This window comes from Ochlerotatus camptorhynchus, unplaced genomic scaffold (genome assembly GCF_037179485.1).
Source record: "Ochlerotatus camptorhynchus isolate MF236.1 unplaced genomic scaffold, CSIRO-AGI_Acam_v1.1 ptg000577l, whole genome shotgun sequence".
Taxonomy (NCBI): domain Eukaryota; kingdom Metazoa; phylum Arthropoda; class Insecta; order Diptera; family Culicidae; genus Ochlerotatus; species Ochlerotatus camptorhynchus.
Genome location: NW_027041058.1, coordinates 4,970,852 through 4,995,343, shown reverse-complemented (window position 1 = coordinate 4,995,343; position 24,492 = coordinate 4,970,852). Strand labels below are relative to the sequence as shown.

At 35.7% G+C, this 24,492-nt stretch overlaps 1 protein-coding gene across 1 annotated transcript; it reads right to left on the bottom strand.

Annotated features, from left to right (window-relative positions):
- Positions 1–9,364: 9,364 nt before the first annotated feature.
- On the bottom strand, positions 9,365–20,973 carry vermilion (Tryptophan 2,3-dioxygenase vermilion). The gene is made up of 7 exons (XM_065236948.1): positions 20,843–20,973; positions 13,732–13,886; positions 13,539–13,672; positions 10,183–10,542; positions 9,874–10,123; positions 9,708–9,801; positions 9,365–9,643 (listed from the first exon to the last, which is right to left on the bottom strand). The coding sequence occupies exons 1-7, from the start codon at positions 20,869–20,871 to the stop codon at positions 9,478–9,480; spliced, it is 1,188 nt and encodes a 395-aa protein (XP_065093020.1). The 5' UTR covers positions 20,872–20,973; the 3' UTR covers positions 9,365–9,477.
- Positions 20,974–24,492: the final 3,519 nt, after the last annotated feature.

Below are 24,492 nucleotides of genomic sequence, written 5' to 3'. Positions count from 1 at the left end.
GCCAAAGGGCTGTTGAATTGTTCTATCTGCTACTCCTTATCATCATAGATTTTTCTTGTTCTGGTAGTGTGTATCCCAAGCAAATGCAGATCATCGCATAAGAAGCAAAGAAATAAATTTCGTTTCAATGTGTGCCTCACACAATCTGTCCATAATACATTCACCCGATTATCTCCTTTCAATGAATATGGGTTATTTAATGAATATTAACTATGAATCATAACACAGAATGAACCTATGGCGCAATTATCGCAAGCCTGCACTCATGTGTTTCATCCTGCAAGCCGTTTAAGTGTTTTGAGTTCTCTGTTAGAAAGGTCGAACAACAAAACGTCACACAGAGAGACAATTAATTAATCAAGGGGGAAACATTTCCAGGCCAAATCGAAAAATAAAAATGAGTATCAAACATCTCCGATTTCCATAAAACTTTGTGGTTACTATAAAACCACTGAGGCCCTCATATCATACCACTTATGATCCGATTGTTGTTGTAACCATTTAAACCTGGCACCGACGACAATAACGACAAGCAATGTGACTCTAAAACTCCTTAATATGAAGAAGTCTGGAATAGATTCCACGATTTACTGCTCAGTAAGTAAAAATGGCTGTCTAAGGCATCCGAGTCCCACATATCACATCACACCACTTACGATCGAGTTGGTACTTTAACCATTCATACCCGACGACGGTGCGTACACCAGAATAAGAGCAGTTCCACGCGAAATAAGCAAGACCAGATTTGAGTCTTTTCGATTTGAATGAATCTTTGTCTATGTTTTCTACAGGGAGAATATGAATCATACAGATATATTTAGTCTATTTTTGCTCAAGCGTCATATTTTGAAAAGGCGTATGATTTTCATTGGCACGATATTTGAAAAAAAAATGTATCTCAAAAACTATTTATTGTACCAAATTGTATCAAGGAAGAGTTCTAGATAATTGATTTTAAATCGTGAAAATATATACGCTGTATCATAATAATTTACGTAATAAATTAATTTAAAAAACTTCAATCCGATCCTTGAAAAAAAATTCTTGGAACAATACAGTTTAGTGTTTTAAAAGTAATTCGTAGATGGAGCAACATTTATTAACAGATTTCGTAGAAGACCGATTATTCATTGCTTTTTCTTAGTCTTTGCTAGAAATGCAAAATATGAATTTTAACCACTTATTTATAACGATTACTGATGTCATTTTTAAAAAAAATTCTCATATAAAAACAAATTTTGCCGAAATTATTTTCAAAATATCTCGAAAACTGGAAGTTACTCACAAAGAGCATACATATATTATTTCCTTAAAAATCATATTCTATCATTAAAATTTACTAATTATTATTTCTGAGTCTTTCTGGGAAAAATATAGACGGTCATTTTTTATTTTGAGTAAATATTACAAAAAAGTGTTAAAATCTCAAATGTCTCAATTAGTATGCCTTAAATTTGTATGTTAAAAAAAACTCATGAAAAATGCAAACAGTTAAAGTATTAAAAACCAACCTGAAAATTGACAAAATTGGAGAACAAAACCAACAACAACAATTAGATCAAATATGTTAACTTGTTGCTAGTACGTTGTTTTATGTAATTTCGACACAGAAAACAATATGTGATACGTTCTTAATCGTTTTCTGTGCAAAAATTACAAACAAATGCTTCCCAGAGATACCTAACTTTTCTCAACAACGTTGTTTCAGACGTCATTGCGATCTGAAGTGGTGTGTTTGTGCTACAATCGATTGAAAAATGTTTAAAACGCCATTTAGATATTAATTGAATGATCCAAATTGTGTATTGTATTTGTATTGAAAATTGCTCTTTCTTTGAAAAACATCTTTTAATTAGAATTAAAATACTAAATACTTAAATTTTACTTTAGATTTTATGAAAAAAAAATCGATAATTATTTTTTAAAGCATATTTTTTATATAAAGCCCAATGGATTCGCTACAACTTCTCTTCTGACACAATTTAGTTACAATCAATGGTTTTCGAGTTATGATTTTTTGAAATATAACTACATGTGCGAAAACAAATACATTCTATTGAAAAATAAGTCTCAAGTCAAAATAGTATCTTGACAAGTGAAAAAAACAATGATATCCCATACCGAAAACATGCACAAATTTCATCTAAATCGCTTACTCAACATTATTGCTTGTTTATGAAAAAGAGTTTTAATTTTTCAAAAATCCATAAATTGATGATGGTTTATTTTATTAGGTAGAATAAGCTCTGCGAAGAAGTTGAAGTTAATAAAATGATATTTAAGAGAAAAAAATATACACTGATAACATGTTAAAAATTTAACTGATATCTTCTCAAAATACACCCCATTTTTTTTTATTGTTTTTGTGATGAAAGCTGAAGTTCTTACCTCAAGTCTGGTGCTAATTGTTGAATGCTAAAATTTTTGAAAGTTTTTTTTTATATTTTTTTGTTTTTATCAAGTTTTATAACATTCTCAAATATGTATTTTTTAGTTAAATAATACCAAAAATGAATTCTATGCGTAATTTTTGATAATTAAGCGTAGAATTATTCAATATTACACCTGATGATAAATTATTGTGAATTTTAAATTAGGACATTTAACTACTTTTTGGCAATGTCTCATTTTTTTTCTAAGACTTATAGATAAGGTCTATCAAACATGAGACAATGAAAGGAATTAACAGAAAATAATCATAATTTTCTGAAAAAACATAAATTTCCGAAAAAAAAAATTTCATTTCTGTACTATACAATCTCTGAGGCATAACATCTCTGATCACGCCTTCCTTCGGAAGGGAAGTAAAGCCGTTGGTTGCCGGTTCATGAGTTGATGAGTCGATAGGTAGCGTCCAGGTGCGGGAGCTGCCTCCATGGTGTCGGTAGCATTGGTACTCAGCACGGAAAACAATATCGACGGAAAACAAATTAAGGAAAAAAAAAAAAACTATTTTTCTCTCAGTGTACTTTTTTTTCGTAAAAATCTATTTTATTAAATATACGCCCAGCAGACGGACCTCAGTCAGCTGTATATGAAATCCTCATGATTCTTGCAAGTCAGGCGTACCATTTGAAAACGTCACGAAAGCTTGCTACAACTTGTAAGGCCCTTCCCGGGGAAAGGGGAATAGCAAAACTAGACCAAAATAAGATCAAATCAACCATCAATATTTTATTATGTACACAGCAAAAAAATAATTTTGATATCACGTCAAAGTGGATGCACTACAATCATGTCGAAAATATGGTGTAATCTTACTTGCTAAAAAGGACAAAATTATCATTAATACAATGCATGAACTGACATTACGCTGCTTTTACTGCATTTGTTTATTTATGTGGTCATAAAAATTACATGAAATTTTCGACATGATTGTAGTGCATCCACTTTGATGTGATATCAAAATTATTTTTTTGCTGTGTAATTGGTAAGTTTTTTTCCTTGATTTGTTTTACGTTGATCTTGTTTTCCGTGCTGAATACCAATACTGGACCCTACAAATCGACTCATCAACTCATGAACCGAGGACCAACGGCTTTACTTCCCTTCAGAAGCTAATTATTGGTAAGTTGTTCGCAATAACATGTTAATAACTTATTCTTCTATCGGAGCATAATTTGCTATTGTCATGATAGATTGGTATCATTAATTCAAGAGCTAATTTTGATTTGATACCATAATAAGCTATTAACATGCCATTAACTAATACAATTCAAACATCATAACAATAGACTGATGAAATTTAATAGCAAAATATGATACTAATTTTCTGTGATGTGCGCTATTCTTGAGATATGACACCAACTGACATTGCTATTACTCATTTATTGTCCCTTAGATGTTTTGATTTTATTTTTAATATGTTACCTGTCAAACTAATGGCAATTTCTGATGTTCTGTTCCCCAATTTTAATAGCAAAACTTGTTATTGGTTTTATACTCTTGTCTAGTTGGGTTTCCGCATGGGCACATTTCGGTTCGCATGTTAAGGGCCTTACTACTTTTGTATACAAAAGTTTTTGTGACGTTTTCAATTGTTACACGAGAAATATTCAATACAGAAAATAATAACAAAATGTTTGTATCAGGCTGATACACCTTGTAGCTCCCGTACTTACGAAACGTCAAAACAATAAATAAAAACAAACTTCTCGTTCGGTGGGGCTTTTCACGAACCAATCTAAGGATTTTTGATGAAAAAACTATGTTTTCTGAGGTTTGTTGGTACCCTTTTAATGAGCTGTACTTCTTCTGAGTATTTTTTTTTTAAATAATCAATCAAAACAAACTTCTTGTTCGGTCGCGCTATCAACGATCTAATTTTATAAGCAACCATCAAAGGATTTTCGATGAACCAATTATGTTCTGTGACGTTTATTGATAACCTTTTCCTTCATTAGGCTATACTTCTTCTGTGACTGTTGATACAGGTATGTAAAAATTCATGAAGCATGTGAAAAAATGTGAAAATATTGTGAAGAATTTAAACCAGGGGTAAATCACATTCGACGTGGTAAAAGCACCATCCCTCTTTATTGCGTAGCGTCTTTTATTGAAACTGAAATGGTATTATTCCAGACCAAGTATTAATTTCTCTTTGCTATAATCAAGAATAAAAACCTGAATTCATCCACCTATGGCGAGCTTAAATTTTGTTTTGTGCCCGATTAGTATACGGAACATGTCCGTGTACGACCAATTGTGGCCAATGAGGTCCACCGTACCCAATTTAGCCACATGTTTGCCACTTCATGTAACATTCAGTGTTCTCAAACCGAAACATAAGCAATTCGACGAAGAGTACACACTTAGAAAAATTCATGTAAATTTAGGTGCTCTGAGACTGACATATACGAGCGTCAATTTTGACATAAAATTGAGTCATGACAGACGCAAAATTCAGGTCAATCAAACGAACTTTCGAACTTTTCAGTCTCAGAGCACTTAATATTACATGACATGTTTGTTTACGTCTGATGCTTTATGTCAAAGATGGATTCCGTCACGTGTAAGATTAGGTAGGGAAAATGACGGCTTCGGCATGACAGACTATTTTCGGCAACCCAAATTGAAACACTATTTTCACTGGATTTTCTTACGAAAACACTTCGCTGAATGCATGCAAACGATTCTTTATGCTTTCAGCTTCAATTTGACTATATTTTTACCACTGAGAAAAAGCAATCTAGCAAGGTTTTCTTCAAATGCAACACACGCACTACAAATTGTAGCTGATTTCGAGTTGCCGATAATAGAACAGCAGATTTACATGCAGTTCAAATGGAACGGTTGCCGAAGAAAAACTGGTTGCCGACAATACTCGCTCTCACTAGAGAAGTTTGAAGCTTTGTAAAAGCGTTTCAAAACAGTTTTTGACAATTCTTTCGACTGAAATTGTTAGAGCAGCTGGCAGCAAAAGATTGTAAACAAACCAATACTGCATATGTGTGCGTTCCTTAGAGAAAAAGGCTATAGAAAGAAGGTCGCTGCTTAGGTTCTCGAGAATACGTAAATTCCCCTATTTCTAAGTGTGTAGGTTTGATTGAATTGATTTTCTTAGTTAGGTAGGTTCCGATTCTGCATAATATAGTTTCATTTTTATACCTGTGATCTTGAAATTATTACCTAGGGGATGAGTACTTAAGGGGGTTAGATTTTGATAATCCTAAAGTGGGGATGACTCTGATGAAGACTGTACATTATAGTCGAAATACGTTTCTGTCATAGATACCAAAATTAATTAAGTGGAATAAAATGGAAGATAACCTCTTTTGCTGTTTTATTTAAGCATTCCGCTAACAACCCAATTTCATTACTTCATTATGATGGCTACCAAACTTTTGGGAATTTTTCCTTATTAGAGAGTTGTATAGATTTTTCTCCTTAACTTTACATGTAAATTTAGGTGCTCTGAGAGTGACAAATACGAGCCTCAATTTTGACATAAATTAAAGTCATAACAGACGCGAAATATAGCTCAATCAAACGTACTTTTCGTCGAGTAACGAAATTTTCAGAGCACTAAATATAATGTTTGTTTACGTCTCATCTTTCATGTCAAAGACGGATTCCGTCACGTGTAAAATTAGTTATATCTTAGTGTGTAGGCTTAGTAATCTGTTTTAAAATGAATTTTTACCTTCCTGATGGTTTCTGTTTTATGTATTTAGCCCAAGTAACAATGTTGATTTTATCATAGTCTTGTAGATTTGTTGATTTGAAATTTAGGTGCTCTGAGAGTGACATATACGAGCGTCAATTTTGACATAGAATTCAGTCATAACAGACGCGAAACTCAACTTAATCAAACGTACTTTTCGTCGAGTAACGAACTTTTCAGTCTGGGAGCAGTCAATTTTACATGAAATATTTGTTTACGTCTTAAAGGATTATGTCAAAGATGGATTCCGTCACTAGTAAAATTCTTTATTTCTAAGAGTGTGCTGTAAGAGAAAGGAAAGGTGAGAGTGCTGTTTTAACACCGGTTGAAGAAGTAGCGGAAACATATTTATGGGAGCTCTTCGAAATCATCGTGATGTCATGGATTCCGGGTGAGATCTTTTCATTTATTTTTCTCTTTTTTCTCTTAATTTTCATTCCGTTATTATATGAAACGTTATATGCTGGGTACGGGACGGTCCACCTGATTGAAGCGAAATGGATGGAGAGAGTGGAAATGTCAACTCCCTGTCATTAAAATTTCGTGGAAAAAGGGTAGGCTCTTCTTCCCATTCATTGGGGCATCCTCCAGTTGGATAGTTTATTTTTTGACCGGTTGTATGATCCTGTTGTTGGAAGAAGATTCTCAATTATCCCGTGGATGCACGTGGGCGATGTTGTCTACGGTTTCCCCCAAACTGTTTTTGGCCCTTCATTCAACGGCAGGTTTAGTACAATTAGAGATCATTAAACTTGATCGAATCGAACAACGAGGATAGTTCACAGTCTACTGACAGTTGTCTTGCTACTGTGAGTGGTATCATCATACCATCATATCATCACTTGTGTGGGCTACTTTCTCCAAATAAAGAACAAAGAATACCAATGTCATCAAAACAACAGGCTTGTTAAGCCGGCGCCGGTGGTGTAGTGGTAAGCGTGACTGCTTTCTAACACCTCAATGAGTCTGGGTTCAATCCCAGCCGAGGTCGGTGGGATTTTTCTGAGGCATAAAAATCTCTGGTCACGTCTTCCTTCGGAAGGGAAGTAAAGCCGTTGGTCGCGGCCCATGTGTGTTGTGAATGGGTGCGATATCCTACGCAGGTGTGGAAGCTGCCTTCCTGCAGCTTACATTGTCATTAATTTTTTCATTGTCAAAATTGATTACATTGTCACGATGTCCGTCAGTGATTGGCACTAGATTGCGGAACAGAGACCGACGTTAAATAAAGGAAAGTAGAACAGGCTTGTTAGTTAGTGATCCCTAATAGAATAAAATATCTAACCAATAGTAAATTTTGATGTTAAAAAAAGAAATCCTTTCTGCTTTTGGTTTGATCGATATAAGAGGTATATCTGTATATAATATAAGAAAACCTATGGACTAATAAATTAGCAATAACAAAGTAAGCTATTAGCATTTATCATAACTATATAAACATATACATAAATAAAAATTAAAAAAAAATGCTTCAGTGCAGATACAACTAGCCTTGAACCTAGGTCGTGTGCATGACTTTCTGAGCTATATTTTCTTGTTGAAGGTACGACGAAAAAGGACCAACAGTTTCTTCGGTTGTCAGGGTTATACTTTTCAAAGACGAAAATAAAGCCGATCGTGTGGCGAATCGATCAAACCATTAGCAAAAAGAGTTCTTAAGATTTATTTTTAATAGCATGCTATTGAGTATATTCTACTTGGGTAGTTTGTGTTCAAAAATATCTCAGTTTGATATGGATAAGATGTTGTAGTCAGCGTACGATATACGATATTAATTGATTGCAAAAATGTTTATGTTGGTATTCTTTGTAAATTATATGAAGTAACTGAAGCGTCAGCCAATCCCGGAAGAAGTTCTGGGTAGAGATACAACATAATTTCAAAGCTTGCTATCATATCTTATTGAGCTATTGGTTTGTTGTTCAATAAATTAATTCAACAACATACTCTGTTGTTATAACACAAATCGTTATTTTGATGATATTTTTAAACATTTATTTTAATTTTCAAAATATCATAACAAAAGCAAATTATGTTCTGATATCAGATTAAGTCATTAACATTTTATAGCACACAACTTACCAATATTAAATATGGTATTGATAGTAAAATGAGTTATTATTATTCCCCTCTACTCGAGATGGCAACCACATATTAAACGTTTGGATAACAAGAACCAAAATTAGACCGATGTAAGGGAAATTCAATAACTTCCCATAATAATTCACCAAAATCTCCTTATAAATTTCAAACCAATTTGCATGACCTCTAAACTTTTATCAATCTTTGCCACTTTTTGCACAGACTCTTATTTTGGTGATATGAATCACATTGGAGGGTAGCCTATGATAAATCTAACACTTTTTGCAAATTGAAGCACCCCAACAAACATTCGAAGTAAAATAAGAGCTTATTCAGTCAAAAATATGCTTCTTCAGCTAAAAGATTGCTTATTCAGCTTTTAATCAGCACAAATTGTTTGTTGGGACCCTACTGTACATAGGGGAAATGGCTCTAATTTGGCCTATGGATCTAAGATTGGGCCCATAAAAAAAACCGGCAATTTATCAATTTTATCCAGATGAACGCGTCATTGGGACGGTACTAATGAATATTTTTGATTGCTATTGAAAATTTAGTCGATTGCTGAATTTATGTATGAGCCCAAATTAGGCCGACATTACATCCATTTCCCCTATGTAGACTACACACTTTGAAATAACTAATTTTACACGTGACGGAATCCGTCTTTGACATATAAGATGAGGCGTAAAAAAACATGTCATGTAATATTAAGTGCTCCGAGACTGAAAAGTTCGTTGCTCGACGAAAAGTACGTTTGATTGAGCTAATGTTCGCGTCTGTTATGACTCAAATTTATGTCAAAATTGACGCTCGTATATGTCACTCTCAGAGCACCTAAATTTACATGAATTTTTCTAAGTGTGTAGACTAGACTATAGCCTGAGTTTTCGCTCGCTACTACCCTTTGGCTCCTAAGGGATATCTGCAGGTCATGCGTTTGAGAACTGATTTAAACTTTTACCTCGATATCTCAGAAATTATGTACACAAACACAACTGTAAGTCGACAGTGAAGTACGTTTTCAACCGCCATATGAACCAAAGAGAGCCAGAATGTGTTGTTTTTCTCTATTTGAAAAGTATTTCACCCTCAGTCTCAACGGTGATGATGCAAATATTTGTTTATCAAAGTGCTTTATTTTCTGCAGAATCAGTTTCTCGTTATCACTTTAATCTTCTTCAAATTTGATAAACAACCTGATGTACCCGAGCGACTGCCTGCATTGTGGGTTAATTTGTGTTTGCCACGCCGTTCCCTTGCTTAACCTGGTGTACTGGCGATCCCCAAGCGAGATTCAGTGCTTTCTGCATTTCATTGGTAAGTGGAGGAATCGAACTACGCGGAATCAAAAATGTTGACAAGTTGAACAGATCGATGAACACTTTGTAGCGATCACTGTAAGCAAAAAAATTGATTACATTGTCACACATGATTGAGCTTGATTATAAAATGTGTTTACCTGAGAGTGGATCGCAGATATTGATATCCTGACGAACCACCAGTTCCAAATTGTTGCGAACCGATCATTCTTTGGACCATGATCACGTGATTGTCTGTAATAAAAAGTCGCAATGATAGTAAGCAAACCATATTTCTCGGGAAACCTGATAGTACAATCAACTTACATCGCCACTTGGTAATTAGGGAATCGATATCCATCAGTAGCATCAAAAGTTGATGTGGTTGGCTAAACCTGGGCTCATCACGGTAGAAAGTAATCATGATTGCGCCTTGCAAAGCTCGATGCGTGAATCTACGATCACCACGAGAAACAAATGCTTCATGAACGCTCGAATCGAAGATTGACTTGTACACCTCTCTGCGTTTTTCGATATCCATGAGACGGTAGTTCTTTACGTTTTCATGTTCTTCTTCCTGCAAAAATGGATACAGTCGATGAATCTAAAGACAATATGTAACCAGTTCTCTATTACCATAGCACTTTTCTCTTGTTCGGCGAGAAGTTTTTCAACGCTCTCTTCGAATTTTCCCCAAAAGTTGAAACCGTTGACTTCCAAACCTGGAGTCCGCTCAAGCCACTTCTGGACTAGGTCAGCCAGGGAAGGTTCAGTGTCGGTGGCAGTGAGTTTTTCCACAGCCTTTAGATCACTAGAGAAAACTTCCGAGTATTTTTGGTTATACTTAACTCGGTGCTCGGTCTTCACACCCAGTTTATTTTCCAACAAGCGGAACTGCAAACTTTGGAACCCGGAAGCTGGTGACAAAAAGTCACGAAAATCCATGAAGTCCAGCGGTGTCATTGTCTCCAGGATAGGAACCTGATCGACTAGCAGCTGTAAGAAAGATACGATAAATTGAAGTTTATTACAGTTAATTAATAAGAGCTGCTAATAAATGATGAAAATTGCAGCTATTCTCAGTGTTGAACCAATAGTCAGTTGATTTTTGTACATCATACCATTATATTTAAGGACATAATTAAGTGAAATTAATGCCTCTAGTTTGCTCACTGGTATTGGAAATAAACCTGATCAATGATCAAGGGAAAAAAATCTTTTAAAAGCTTATTCTAGACGCTAGTATGTCACTCCATTCTTCTGACTAAAAAAACACGAGCAGGACAGTCATTAAGCAGTTGACAGAGAATTTCATCGTTTTAATGTTGCAAAAACCATTTGAAGGTTATTTGGCCTACACTACGAAACAAAACGAAATCTGCATCCACACTCTGGAACTGGAATCCAATAGGTCATCGTTACAGGACCCAGGAGCTCATGGCGGTGATGTCTCATACAATTTAGTTAGTTTTTTTTACTAAAGAGACTTTCACCCGTGGGCTGGTTCACCACTTGCCTCATAAAAGAAATAAAACCAGTCGACAGAAAATTGACCTTCATAGTCGGTTGATGATTTTGTATCGATGCGGTTTTCACACTGCCTGCAGCTCGATTGCCTCCCTTAGCTCAGTCGGTAAAGGCGCAGCTACAAAGCAAGACCATGCTGGAGGTGGCTGGGTTCAATTCCCGGTCCGGTCTAGGAATCGAAATGGAAATGGAAATGGAAAATTTCTCGACTTCCCTGGGCATAGAAGTATGATTGGACTTGCCACACAATTACACTAATGCAAAAATGGTACAGGCATCGAAAGCTCTCAATTAATAACTGTGGAAGTGCACCTAGAACACTAAGTTAAGAGCACGCAATAAGCTAATATGCGATATGCAATAAGCTTGAAATGCGAAGAAGAAGAATGCAGCTCGATTGATGCCTTTTGTCGTCACCGTCAGAAGCAAAAAAAATAGAGATGGTGAAAGTGATCATCACGATAGGATTCAATTTTTCCAATGAAAAAAACAAAGCCCATCATTGGTGAAATTTCCAATTTTAGGGAAGCACTGAATGTGAATCCCATTGAGATGGATACGACGTACTATATTATGGAGGAGAAAGTAGTTTTCATTAACTTCAACTTAGCACCACATCCCGAGTAGAAGAAGATAACTGTATGCATGAAAAACACTTTCTAAATAACAAAATAATATACTTGGATACCAAAAAAATGCCTGGGTGGTATCGTTTTGGTATTTCATTTGATAATTTGGCATTGGAATGATATTGTGGGAACATTTTTTTTGGAAATATTTATTGGTATTTTGCCTCTTATGTCAGGCTAATCCATACCAATTTAAGGCATCGAGATATTCTTTCCTGCTCGGGAAGCATATAATTCTCTATTATGCTGGTATTTACTTGACTGATTCTCTTCGTCGACTTTCTCTTTGTAGCCTCACGGCCATGTAAAGACATATTTAAGCCATTATATTTAAGCTATTAACGTAATTTGAAATTACAGACTTTAAATAATTATTCGGTATCATTAGGTTTAAACTCTATTTTTTAAATGCTGAGCAATGATTTTTTAAACATTGCTAATTTGGTGTCTCACATTTTACCGGAGGCATCGTGTTCGGAGTGTTAAGGTAAAATTTATCCTTCTCCATTAATTTCTTTTGCTAAATCACCACTCAGAAAAAAATTAACCTGGACTGCAACATTAATTTCCTTCAAGATTTCCGAAATTGTGAAACAATAAATTAAAATAATTTTATGTTCAGTTTACTCAAGATAATTTTCAAAATTATTCTACACTCAGGAAAATGTACACAGACATAATTGTGAAGAGTAAACATACATTTTCTTTAATGATTTCCCATAAAAAGTAAGTTTCCGACACATTGAAGCATTTTATTGAATCTATTAAAAATATGGATGTATGAAAATTGAAAAACAATGTTTATTTATTCCTGAGTGTATTTTATAATAATTTAAAGCTTATGTTATTTTAAGCTAAGTTAAAAATATAAATCACCATAATTTACAGCATGGTAACCCAAATCAATGCTGTAGCTCTAACCGGAAATTGTACCACATTTACATGATAGAATTCCATTGAACTCGGCTTCATTATTAGACGACCGGCATAAGAAGCATAAGACGCCGTTTCGCTACACTATAAAGCAAACGCATAGCTATGTATGTAAACATTCACGCAATATGTTGAAAATCAGAGAGAGTACGAGCGGTAAGCTCTAATGTTACTGTCCAGTTTGAAGCAACGATACCCCACAAGTGCATTGCGTTCATATTCATTGAAGTGAGGTTTTATCGTGTTTTAACAGTATTATCATCCACATAAATCGAATTCCTCGTGCGTAGACTATACAAAAAGACACCGCACCATACATTGAACTGTTTCGCCTGTATTGGTTACCGCATTTCTAAGAAGTTTGGCAATTCCTTCCAAACGGGTAATTGAATACATGTTGTCGATGAATGTCCACCCCTTGCATATTTTGCAGAAAAACGATACTCTCATTGGCTTGAGTGGGCTTCCCTGCAGGGCTACTTCCACTTAATTCGCTATAAAAAATGTTTTTTTTTCGAATTTATGGAATCATCGGATGCTATAATGATATTTCGTACTTGTCAGATACTAGAAGAAGTTAGAAATTATGTGTTTGACACATAAAACCTGTCAATTTTGCTTTCAGTGCGTCACAATCAGCGAAATTATGACTCGTGAGCGTTCACTCAGAGTGAGCGCTCATGCATCGTAAAATAGCTTATTGTGACGCACTGAAAAAAATAATGACAGGTTTTATGTATCAAACACCTTGCTTACAAACTTTTCTTGTAACTTACTAGTACTAATTACCATTCTCGGTTCTAATGATTTCATAATTCTGAAAAATATTTTTATAGCAAGTGAGTGGAAGCAATCCTGCTTCCCTGTCGCCAAATGCTAGCCGAATCTCCCTTAATCAATTACCTTTAGAATCATAACAACCCGGTTGAGACGTTTCAGAATTTCCAGCGTTCTAGACTCTTCCATGTGTTCCGTGTTGAATAAATAACGAATGGAGTCCAGTTCGAAAATTATTTGTTTAAACCACAGCTCATAGGCTACAAAAGTTAAAGCATAATTATTTTAAGATTAATAAATCTACTAAGTACAAACTCACCTTGATGAGTAATAATGAACAGATGTTCATCATGAACAGGTTTGTTGCTCTCAACGGAGAGCATTCTTTGCGCGCTTAGTAGTTTATCGAGCATTAGATATTCGCCGTACATCATACCGGCTTCCGATCCCAGTCGTTGACCGCTTTGGGCATCCCTGGAAAAAAAAAAAATAAAAAATCATCTCATTATAAGGCGGGGATTTTCAAGCTTATTCATTTACGGAGCACTTCATACAATATAAGCATTGGAAGATAAAACTGATGTGAGGTATTGAATGTTGGCACTAGTTAGAACACGGTGTTTTTGGTAGGATAACAAAAAAATATTAGGATCGCTGAAATACCCACCAAATGAAATCTTAGGTAAACCTCTTTTGTTTGAGGCTAGTTACGAAATGTTCTATCGGGGTCATGTTTCCCTACATTTTTATGGGCTTCAATAGTCGAGAGATAATGTTTGGACGTGATTTACACTGGAAAATACGAAAAAAAAAATAACAATTGTTCCAGATCCCCCTATAGAACATTTTCATACTTGTCTCATATGACCATATCCAAGTAACAAACCTAGAGCTGCTTGGCTATATTCAAAATTTATAAAGGTTTTATTGCAGCTGCAACCATTACCTACATCTTTATGACGGTCATATATAATGCAACTCATGGAACATTCTTATAACTATCTACAAAACTCCTATAAAGCTTATAAAAAAAATCAACTGATGCTTATGCTATTTTCACTTATGAAAGATTTTATGATTACCAAAACAATATGAATTGCCCTTATAAAACCCCAAAAATAAATCCTTATATTGCTATATAAGTAAGCGCAATAAAACTAGTTGGCCATGAAACATTTATTTTAAATCAATTATAAGCATTCAGTTGCAACTTGTCAGAAGTGTAATTGGGCGGTTTATTTTACAACATAGAAAAGAATCAAAACTTTCCGGTACTTCCAAGCGGAGTGCAAAGAAAATCAACAAAAATTTTAGCATGAGTCCGTTTATTTGCTACAGTCAGCCGCAAACCTTCGTGAATAAAAAAAATGCCACTGCATTTTCTTCGGATGTCACAAAGGAAACTGTAAAGAGTGTGCCTCTTCACCGTTATGAACCATCTTCACTTCGAATGAACACATTGCTACACCAAAAATGACTCATGAAGAGGAAATCTATAATTATCTGGAGCCGGAGGATGATACCTACGCCTACGCCTTATCAGATTTACAGCCACAACAATTCAACAATCAGCATTGAAGACTTTCTTTCCTTTTTTTAATACTCGCTTATCGGGCATTCTGTCACGCGATCCTAGACCATTGATTAAAACTACCCTAGCAGTGGACCTTATAGAACTTTTGAATGGACAATACTGGCACCAAAGTGGCAAAACATTCCTAACATTGTAATTTCTTTTCGTAAATCCTCTGTCGCCATATTGCCATTATGAAAATGCCATTAGCCTTGGAATAAAATCCAAGAAATTTCAATAAAATAATGGCTAAATTAGAGATCCGAAATGATTTCCAATGTGCATTGGTATGAATTTTTTTATTGAGATCTATTTTTTGTAAAATTAAGATGATTCTATCAAATTCATTTGATTTCTGAAACAATCTTTTTGATAACTTGAATTATTTTGGAGGCGCATTTATTTAACGCTCATATAACCCAATATACACGATAAATTTTCAAGTGCATATGTTTTGCAACTTCTAAAAAGTCAAATATTTTCTTTAAGATTTTCACTAATGTCGCCATGAAACAAAATTGATTGCATGCTGATCTTGACACCAACACTCAAACCTATTTTTACAGCTAAAGATTTCCATATGGAAAAAAAACTTTCAGCAGAACAGAACAACAACAAGCTAATTTATGGCGGTTGCTTTGAAGCAATAAAAATTAAATTGGATTTATAACTGATTTTCACCAAAGCGTAATCAAACTTCTTGAATACAATATTACTCTTAAAAAGGCTATGAGATTTTTTGTAGAGTATGGGGCTTTCTTACAAAAGGTTTTAATACAGCTTTATTGTGATTCTCAAGCATGTTTTATAAACCTTATCAAAAGTGGTCCACTAAGCTGGAAGACGATCTTATAGCGGTTATCAAAAGGTTGTGCTGGAGCTATTAATTCTATTGACGATTTTATAAAATTGATCTCAAAAACCACTAATAGAGTGCAATAAAACAAGAAATGCTACTTGGGTATGCTTTCGTTTGGTGGGTGTTTCTGCGATACTCATTTTTTAAATAAATAAATACAAAAAAAATAAAAGCCATTAGTCTGTTTCGTATCTCTGGAACTCCATATGACAACCGCAGACATGGTAAAATAATTTAAGTTTAATTATCATTAACATTTTATTCTCTCAGTGAGTTCACATTACAACGAGAAATTGCAAGTTGAATATGTGTTTATTTTCGGATTACTTTTAAAAATGTTTATCATTTGAGCAGAACAATTTTCTCCTGCGAACGACGATCCTTGTCTACATGGAAAGCGAATGCGATTTTTCGAACTCGCTGAATAAGTTCATTCAAAATTTGTAAGTTTTCGAACCCGCTTGCATGAGTAACACCATCATAGATCTGACGTCGCGCTACGACTGAAGGCCCAAACGCAATGTGGGCGGAAGCGGAACGGAAACGGTGTCACAAATGACATCAAGCGCAACCGCACTCGAATGTAGTTTTTGCAGGAACCAAACAATCTCTCATTGACCAGTGACTCGAACACTTTAGATTCGACCCCGAGCAAGGTAGTTTTCCACATTGCATTTGTCTCCTTTCTTGAAAACAGGGAACATAGTAGAGCATTTCCAAAGCGTGGGAAACTTACGCTGATGGAGCGATAGATTAAAAATCAGGGTCATCGGGGCGGCTAAGATATCACAGCATTTTTTCAGCATAGCAGATGGCATAACGCTCGGTCCGGGTGAAAAAGAAGATTTAGTTTTCCTTATCGTAGAGAGAACCATTTCAACATCCACAGTAAAAACATCCATGTTTACGCCATCGGTTGGCACATGGCGGACTGCTAGATTGATTTCAGCTTGCGATGGTGAGTCGTTCGAGAAAACGCTCGAGAAGTGCCTTGCAAAAAGCCTGCATTTATCCTCAGTTGTCAATGCTACGTCGTTGCTCAGAAACACCTTCGACGGGAGACCAGTTTCCTTTCTTTTAGTATTTACGAACGACCAGAATCCCCTAGGATTGCTTCGCAGATTGCGTTCAGTGCGAATTACATACCGCTGGTAGAGAAGCTTGTTGTAGCGGCGATAGTTGTTACTGGCAATTGAAAAATTCCGTTTGGTCAAGAAGCAGAAATACAGTCGCGCAGAAAGCAATTATAGCGATCGACAGCTATGTCGATCTCCAGGTCATTCAACACGTTCCAGTCTATCTCTGACAAGGAACGTCGCAGCAAACGTAAATCAGTCTTCCGGAAGTTGAGACGATAGACAATCGAAGTTTCATCAAAGTGAAGTTGAGATCTATTTGCGATAGAAATATCCAAAGCAGGATGGAAGTTGTCAAGAGGAACGATGACATCAGGCGCCTCAGTAACGGTACAGTCAAGAAGTGAATTTTCACTAACGAACACCAAATCTAGGAAATGAGACTGAAAGTTGGGAACTAGATTTATATATCTGCCTCAATCCATGAAAACCAGTACCGTCCACAAGCAAGCGGCTGGCCGGAGTAGTAACAGATGCTATTGGATCTGGATATGTAAATCCCTGACCTGAGTGCGACCAGATAAGCCCAGGTTGATTGAAATCACCGAACATAAGAATCATATCCGAATAATTAGCCATAGAAGAAGCAAATTCTACAGCATCCATATGAAGTTGCATTATGCTACAGTCGAGACGTCGTTCAGGGGGAATGTACACCATTCAGATGGTCAATATTAATGAACCTTTCCATAACGCCTCTAACCATTTGAGACATTGCGTTGCACAAAAAAGGCACCATAGGGTTGTCCATCTGAAATTCGCATTGAAATGGCTCAACTTTGACAGCAACTGATTTAAAGAAAGCTTGCTTAATACCACGTTCAGACTACAGAGTTATAACATGTTATAACGGTTGTCAAATAATTGCAACACAGAAACCACCATCAAGATAGTGCTATAACATGTTATAAATCTGTAGTCTGAACGTACTATTAGCCATCAGCAGCGAGACATTCAAACAGTTTTTAACATCTTGGTAGGAAGCTGACGTTGGTTCAATTTTGTCTTTCTGGACGCCTTGAATAAATTTTCGTATTTGCGGAGTAATTTTGATTGCCCTCTGAACAGCAGCACTATTTTCCAACCATCGGTGACCGCAAAACTTTAGCGGGAATATGGTATATCCAGAATACATCATGATAAACGCTGGTACATCTTTGAAGATATTGTGGATACCACGCAAATATTTGACAACAATGAATGTATTATGCAAAATATACAGCCCACAGCTTCCCAGATCTATCAGCTTCTCGCCACCTTTTTGTACCTCTAGCTTTAATTCACATTGAGCCCATCCATGGACACTTGCAGCAACTTGTTCGAAGAGATACCGGCAAGGGCGTCCATAAACGCAGCGAGTAGATCTGATGCCCGGGATCTTCCCAAAAACTTTGACGTCATGCACTGATAAAATTTCAAAGATTGTTTTATGTGTCCCACACATGATTTTTTGCAATGTGATCAACATTATTTTTTTTTCCTGACCTACATTAAAATTCCCTGACATTCCCTGACTTTCCAGATCATAAATAGAATTCCCTGACATTCCCTGACTTTCCAGGTTTTTCCAGGTAGTCGACACCCTGAATATAAAGCTTATATACGGCTTTACATTTTTATATTAGCCTTATACCACCATTATAATGCATTATTATTGATGGTTACTTGGGTAGTACATAATGCTCCGATACCCATTTGCTAATGTATGCAGAATTTAAATTTACCTTACATGATTTCATACTGCTGCTATAGGTGAAATGGTACCCCATACCTTCGACAAAGACATAGATGATAAATTCATTTGTTTAAAACGATGTTCACATACTATGGGACATTAATATTTTAAGATACAACAACCGGTTGCGTTTACAATATACACTGAAGTCGCTTTTTACGCGGGTGATACGTGCCGCGTAAAAAAAACCGCGTAAAAAACGACTACAGTGTATAACGATAAACCGCGTAAATTCCGAAATCCGCGTAAAAAACGCGTTAAAAACCGCGTAAATTCCAAAATCCGCGTAAAAAAAACGTGTAATTCCTAAATCTGCGTAAAAAACCGCGTAAATTCCGAAATTCACGTAAAAAACCGTGTGAAAAAACCGCCTAAAAAGCGACTCTAGTGTATCTACAATAGATCATAAAAAGTGCTAAATATTACATTACTAAAAAATACATTAAATCATAAAATGAGTCTCCAATCGCAAAGATGATGAAAAATATGATAGGAGAATTTATTATAATATTTTTATTTATCATAAACTATATTGTACAAAATAATATTTTTAATTGTATTTTCTTTTTAATGAATCATTGGTAATATATTTTAAACAAGTGGATTTATTGCATTATAACAATAAGTTGTGTGGTTTGCTACGATATTATTTATTATGAAAAGTCTACAGTATTAAAATTATGCAGCGCTACTTTCATCACAAACGGTACCTTATGTTTATATTGAGCCACATGCGACACTGAAGTGATTAAAAGATGCAAAACATTCACCACAAGTATTGCAACTACGCAGAACTACGTAGAAAAATATTGTTGTTCTCACATGGTTTACCTACGTCTTATCTCCTACCTAACAGAATTTCCAAAACATAGCGTGATGGATTGGGATGAATGTGTTCAACCTCCAGAAAAAAATATTCGTTTACAATTAGTGTCACAGTTGTGAGGAAAATTTAACTTCAAATATGCATATATAGGTATAATGTCCCTAATATCGGCCTAAGTGTCCCTAATATTGGGTTCATACTTAAATTTCAAATGAAAGCATTTTTTGCCAACTTTTCACAAGCATCCATAAATATCCATTTGTTGTGTCCAAGGCCAACATTAGAGCCATTTCCCGTATATACATAAACTTTAAGATGGGCATCTGTTCTTAGCATATGCTTTTATTTTAAGCACCAATTCAGCTCTGACATAGCTTTTGACTGATTTTTCTCCAATAAACATTTATCATTAGATGCATATTGTCGTTGGCTCAGCGTTCCAGCGTTCCAAACGTCGGTAGATTAAATTGCTTACTTGAATTTTAGTTTGAGCTACATTGATCTCCCACACAGAGATGAGGACAGGTCCAAAGACAGATAACATTTACTGTTTAGAAAGCATGACCACAGAGTTTGAGCCCACCTATCAAACGATAGGAACAGATTTGTTAGGAATTAATTTAAGGAAATTGGTATGATAAAGTATTTACTTAAATCCTTGTCGCTCGTTGATAGCTATAAATACTTTTTACTGACTAATTTTGATTACGACTCGTAGAATACAAAAACTGCTAACGTCATTGTCAAATGGATTGCGGCGTTCACTCTTAAAACTCATACTCTAATCAGACAAATATGTTTCTCAACGAAATAGCTCACAAAAATACCGCTGATGGCTGCTTTGATCGTCGTTAAATAATTACAAAAAACACTAATTCGGCAGAATCAGTTCTCGTCAGTCACTATATCAACTTTTTGTAGCCTACACGTGAAATGTTTGATTTCCCTTCTTTGAAACAATTCACCGCATTAATCAGTTCCGTGAAAAATAGGCATTCCATTAGAAAAGCATCAAGTTTGGGGTCATCCTTATCATTGAAACCTATTTGTATAAATTACATATATTTTACAACCAACGACAGCACAGTTGACATTGACATTACTAGATTAGTTAATACAAAATTAAGACTTAATGGTTTCTTCCATCGTTACATAGCCGCGATCAGGTAATGGACTATAACTAAAAAAATCGAGCTTGTATTTCATTCCATTTTAATAATTTACTTCACATCAAAAATAAAATAAATATATTCAAATTTTCTTAAGATACTTCTAACCATAACTTATCAAAACTTATTTACCCATTATGGTTTCCAATGGGACAACTCATGGCTGCTGTACCACACAATCCGATCCAAGAATAATGTTCACCAAAGAGCCAGCTAAACCGAACCGATCAAATTAAAGAGTGAACCGATCACGACTACGACTGAGAGTCAACTGAACCGAAATCCTTTGGTTTTGGGGCGAAATGCTGAAACTTGATAAGGGTGGAAACCGACAAACAAGGCTGATGAATTACGGGAGCTCATGCTCATCGCTTGCCGCTACGCTACTGACAGGTAAGGTATGTTGCTAACGGACAGAAGTCCATAAAGAAACCGGCTAGAAAACCTACCATGAATAAATCCTCTTGCTGTACGGACAATGAGACCAACGCAAAATTGAGTTGAATTCAACTCAATTTTACCAAAAGTTGATTTGCTCACAAAGAAAGTAATTTTTTTCTCAGAAAACTGACCTAATATGAAGACAATCGACAAACAATTTTCTCAGTCTACGAGTATACTAAAAGACTTAGTGGAACCTCCCTCAAATTTCCTAAAAGTCGAGAAGTTTTTTCAGGAAATACTCACTAATCCACTATTGCAAAATTGAATTGAATTCGGTCAGTGTCTCATCGTCCGTGTTCAAGTATACATCTGGTTTGAGTATTCGGTGTCGTTGAATGGACACACACTTACAAAGTTCACGCTTATCACTTTATCAATGAACTTTTCTATGCACGTATGCGCCTTGCAGTAACACGTTACTATTTGATCTGTGCATCATGCCATGACTGAGTGGATTATAACCGATTTTAGTCTAACAAGAGAATATGACTTTTACAGTTATATACTACCAATAAAAGCATAGTCGTTTCATATGAATAGGAAATCTTGGAAATGGATGTGATAAGTTTGAATTGCATGAGTATTGAATGGTTTCTTTGGTGTGCACAAACTCAACGGATCGATTTGGCGCCACCGTTGCTTGTGTTATAACTTGTGTACCACATCAGTTTCTCTGCTTCATGTGGCGTTATTGTTGCATTAAAATGTTGTGAGCAAATAAATATTTGTTTTCTTGGTACGTTCTTACATTACGTAAAGCGGAGTGAAAAAAAAACTGAGGGATTATTTTCAGTTTTCTTTAGATAATAATTAGGGAACTGCCGAATCAATTATTTCCATGGAGTCCTTTTCCGTTCTATATGTTTCACATCAATCTCTGCGCTCACATTCTAAATTACGATTGATGTGAACGAATCAGGCTATGACAAAGCGATCAAAAGTATAAGTATACAGCAGTTCCATAAAAAATTACTACAAAAAAAAATTCTCTTTTTTAATTTTTTTTTTCAGCAAATGAATGGTTTTTAAAAGAGATATCTAGGAAAAATATAAAATTGAAAGCCAAATGAGTTGAACTATACTAAAACATATTTCTTCCTTTTTTGGAGCTCGACCCTAGTTTTCTATAATTTTTTGGAAAGTATGAGCTATTCTGTACTTAACAAACATTCAGGAAGCCGTTTTCCTCGTTTTTGAGATTTTTTTTAAAATATTAAGTCTTATTTTTCCGCAAAACTACAAACCATTGCCCAGTAACGCTGGTAGATCACCTTTTCGTGGTGCGTTACTGGTATAAGATCTACCACCGAAGCGTGGTCCTAGCTGCTTCAAACTAGGTTAACAGGATTTTTTGCAATCAATGGGACACATCTTAGTCCTGAGCGGCGCTGGTGGTGTAGTGGTAAGCTTGATTACTTCTCACCCCAGCAGGCCTGGGTTCAATCCCAGTCGGCGCCACCGGGATGTTCTGAGGCATAACATCTCTGATCACGCCTTCCTTCGGAAGGGAAGTAAAGCCGTTGGTCCCCGGTTCATGAGTTGATGGGTCGATAGGTAGGGTCCAGGTGTGGGAGCTGCCTATCTGGCGTCGGTAGCATTGGTGCTCAGCACGGAAAACAAGATCGACGGAAAATAAATCAAGGAAAAAAAAATCTTAGTCCTTGGGATTCCAAATTTTTTATTCGTTATTCTCTGGTTTGAGGTTATTAAAACTAGGGTATCATTGCTGGATTTTGTTGTTAAACTGCCATTCTAGAATCCAATATGGCGACTTCCATTTTTAAACAATCAGTAAACAATATGTTAAATACACATCAATATGGTTTTTTTTTTCACGGGGACAGCGTGGCCGATATTCTATGTTAGATTCTTTTTTATGAATCCAAAATGGCGACTTCCAATTTTTTTTAAACTGACAATATGGATGTTTTTAAAACCCAACAATATGGATGTTTTTGGAACAGAGACGACGTGTAGAAGCCGGAAATTGATGTTTGACTCCATTTTGGAATCCAAAATGGCTGCTTCTGGCGCTGAAAACTGTTAAGTACCCTACAATATGGGTATTTTATTTACGTGCAGAGGTCGGAAGTCGTTGTATGACTCCATTTTTAAATCCAATATGCCAAGCAAAACTGGATTAGAATGAAGCTGAAGGTCGTGATCAGTTAATATTTTTTCAATCATTAAAACTTGTGTATTCCAGAAGAAGTCAAAATGTATATGTTGATAAAAACGGAACCATACTGTACATAATTATAGTGTAAGTTGGCTATCTTTGTTAGGATGAGACAGCTTCGTGTAGTAGTTTGCGATAGTTCACAAGTAGGAGCACAGTCATGTAAAGTGATGGAATCCAGACAAGAGAACTGGGTGTTTGGTACCAAAGGGTTATTCAGAGAGTCTAAACCGGCCACCAACGCGAATAATTCCAGAAGTGTCCACTAACGGGCTCAGCAGCTTCAATGTAGACTGGTTAGTAACCGGTTGACCTTTCTTGAGAGCACGCAGCTCCTTTTGGTAGCACTCAGCTTGAACCATTGTCCCTTTCGAGCATTTTCGATGAACTGTAGGCAATAGGCTATCTTCCATACCATACGACGAAATTCGGGCAATCAAAGGGTTAGGTGGTGTTGGATTTTGAATTGCTAAAGTCTGTTCCATTTAGAATTTGGTCGCATAAAATGGGTCGTTTTCCAAGAGAAAATTACATACAAAAAGTGTATCATTTTATAAGTTTTTTATTTACCTTTATTTTACCTTTATACAAGAAAAAATATTCGTCAGCTTTTCAGATGAATTTTTGATCTTTTCGCTGAATACCTCCCATCATGTCTTACACAGTAGTACTGTCAACCTCGTCTGCCATCTTTTCCACCATTTATACAAAGTAGATGGTGTTTTATTCCAAATTTCTTCAATTTATGCTTTATAATAGCCCAAATTTTTTTGATTAGGCGAAAATCTGGTCAATTTGGTGGATTGATAGTTTTTCCAAAGATGAATACTAAGATGAAACTGTCGGAAGAAAAACTTTCTATTTTAGTGTCTTCTTTCACGGTCCCTTTCATCCAATGAGAACCCCCCGTATTCAAGGTAATTTTGTGGTTTTGCTGCTCCCTCGGAAGAGATGAAATTTTGCGCTCATTTTTATCAAAACAATCACACCAAAATTAGAGATGTCCCATTTTTTAATTACTCGATTAACAACTAATCGATTATTTTTTGTTCGCTGTGCTGCCATTTTTCCACCAATGAGAGTGCAGCACATGTTTGAAACGATCGGTGATGATCCTGTGGAGATGTTAATGCTTATATCGGCATGATGTAACCGATTA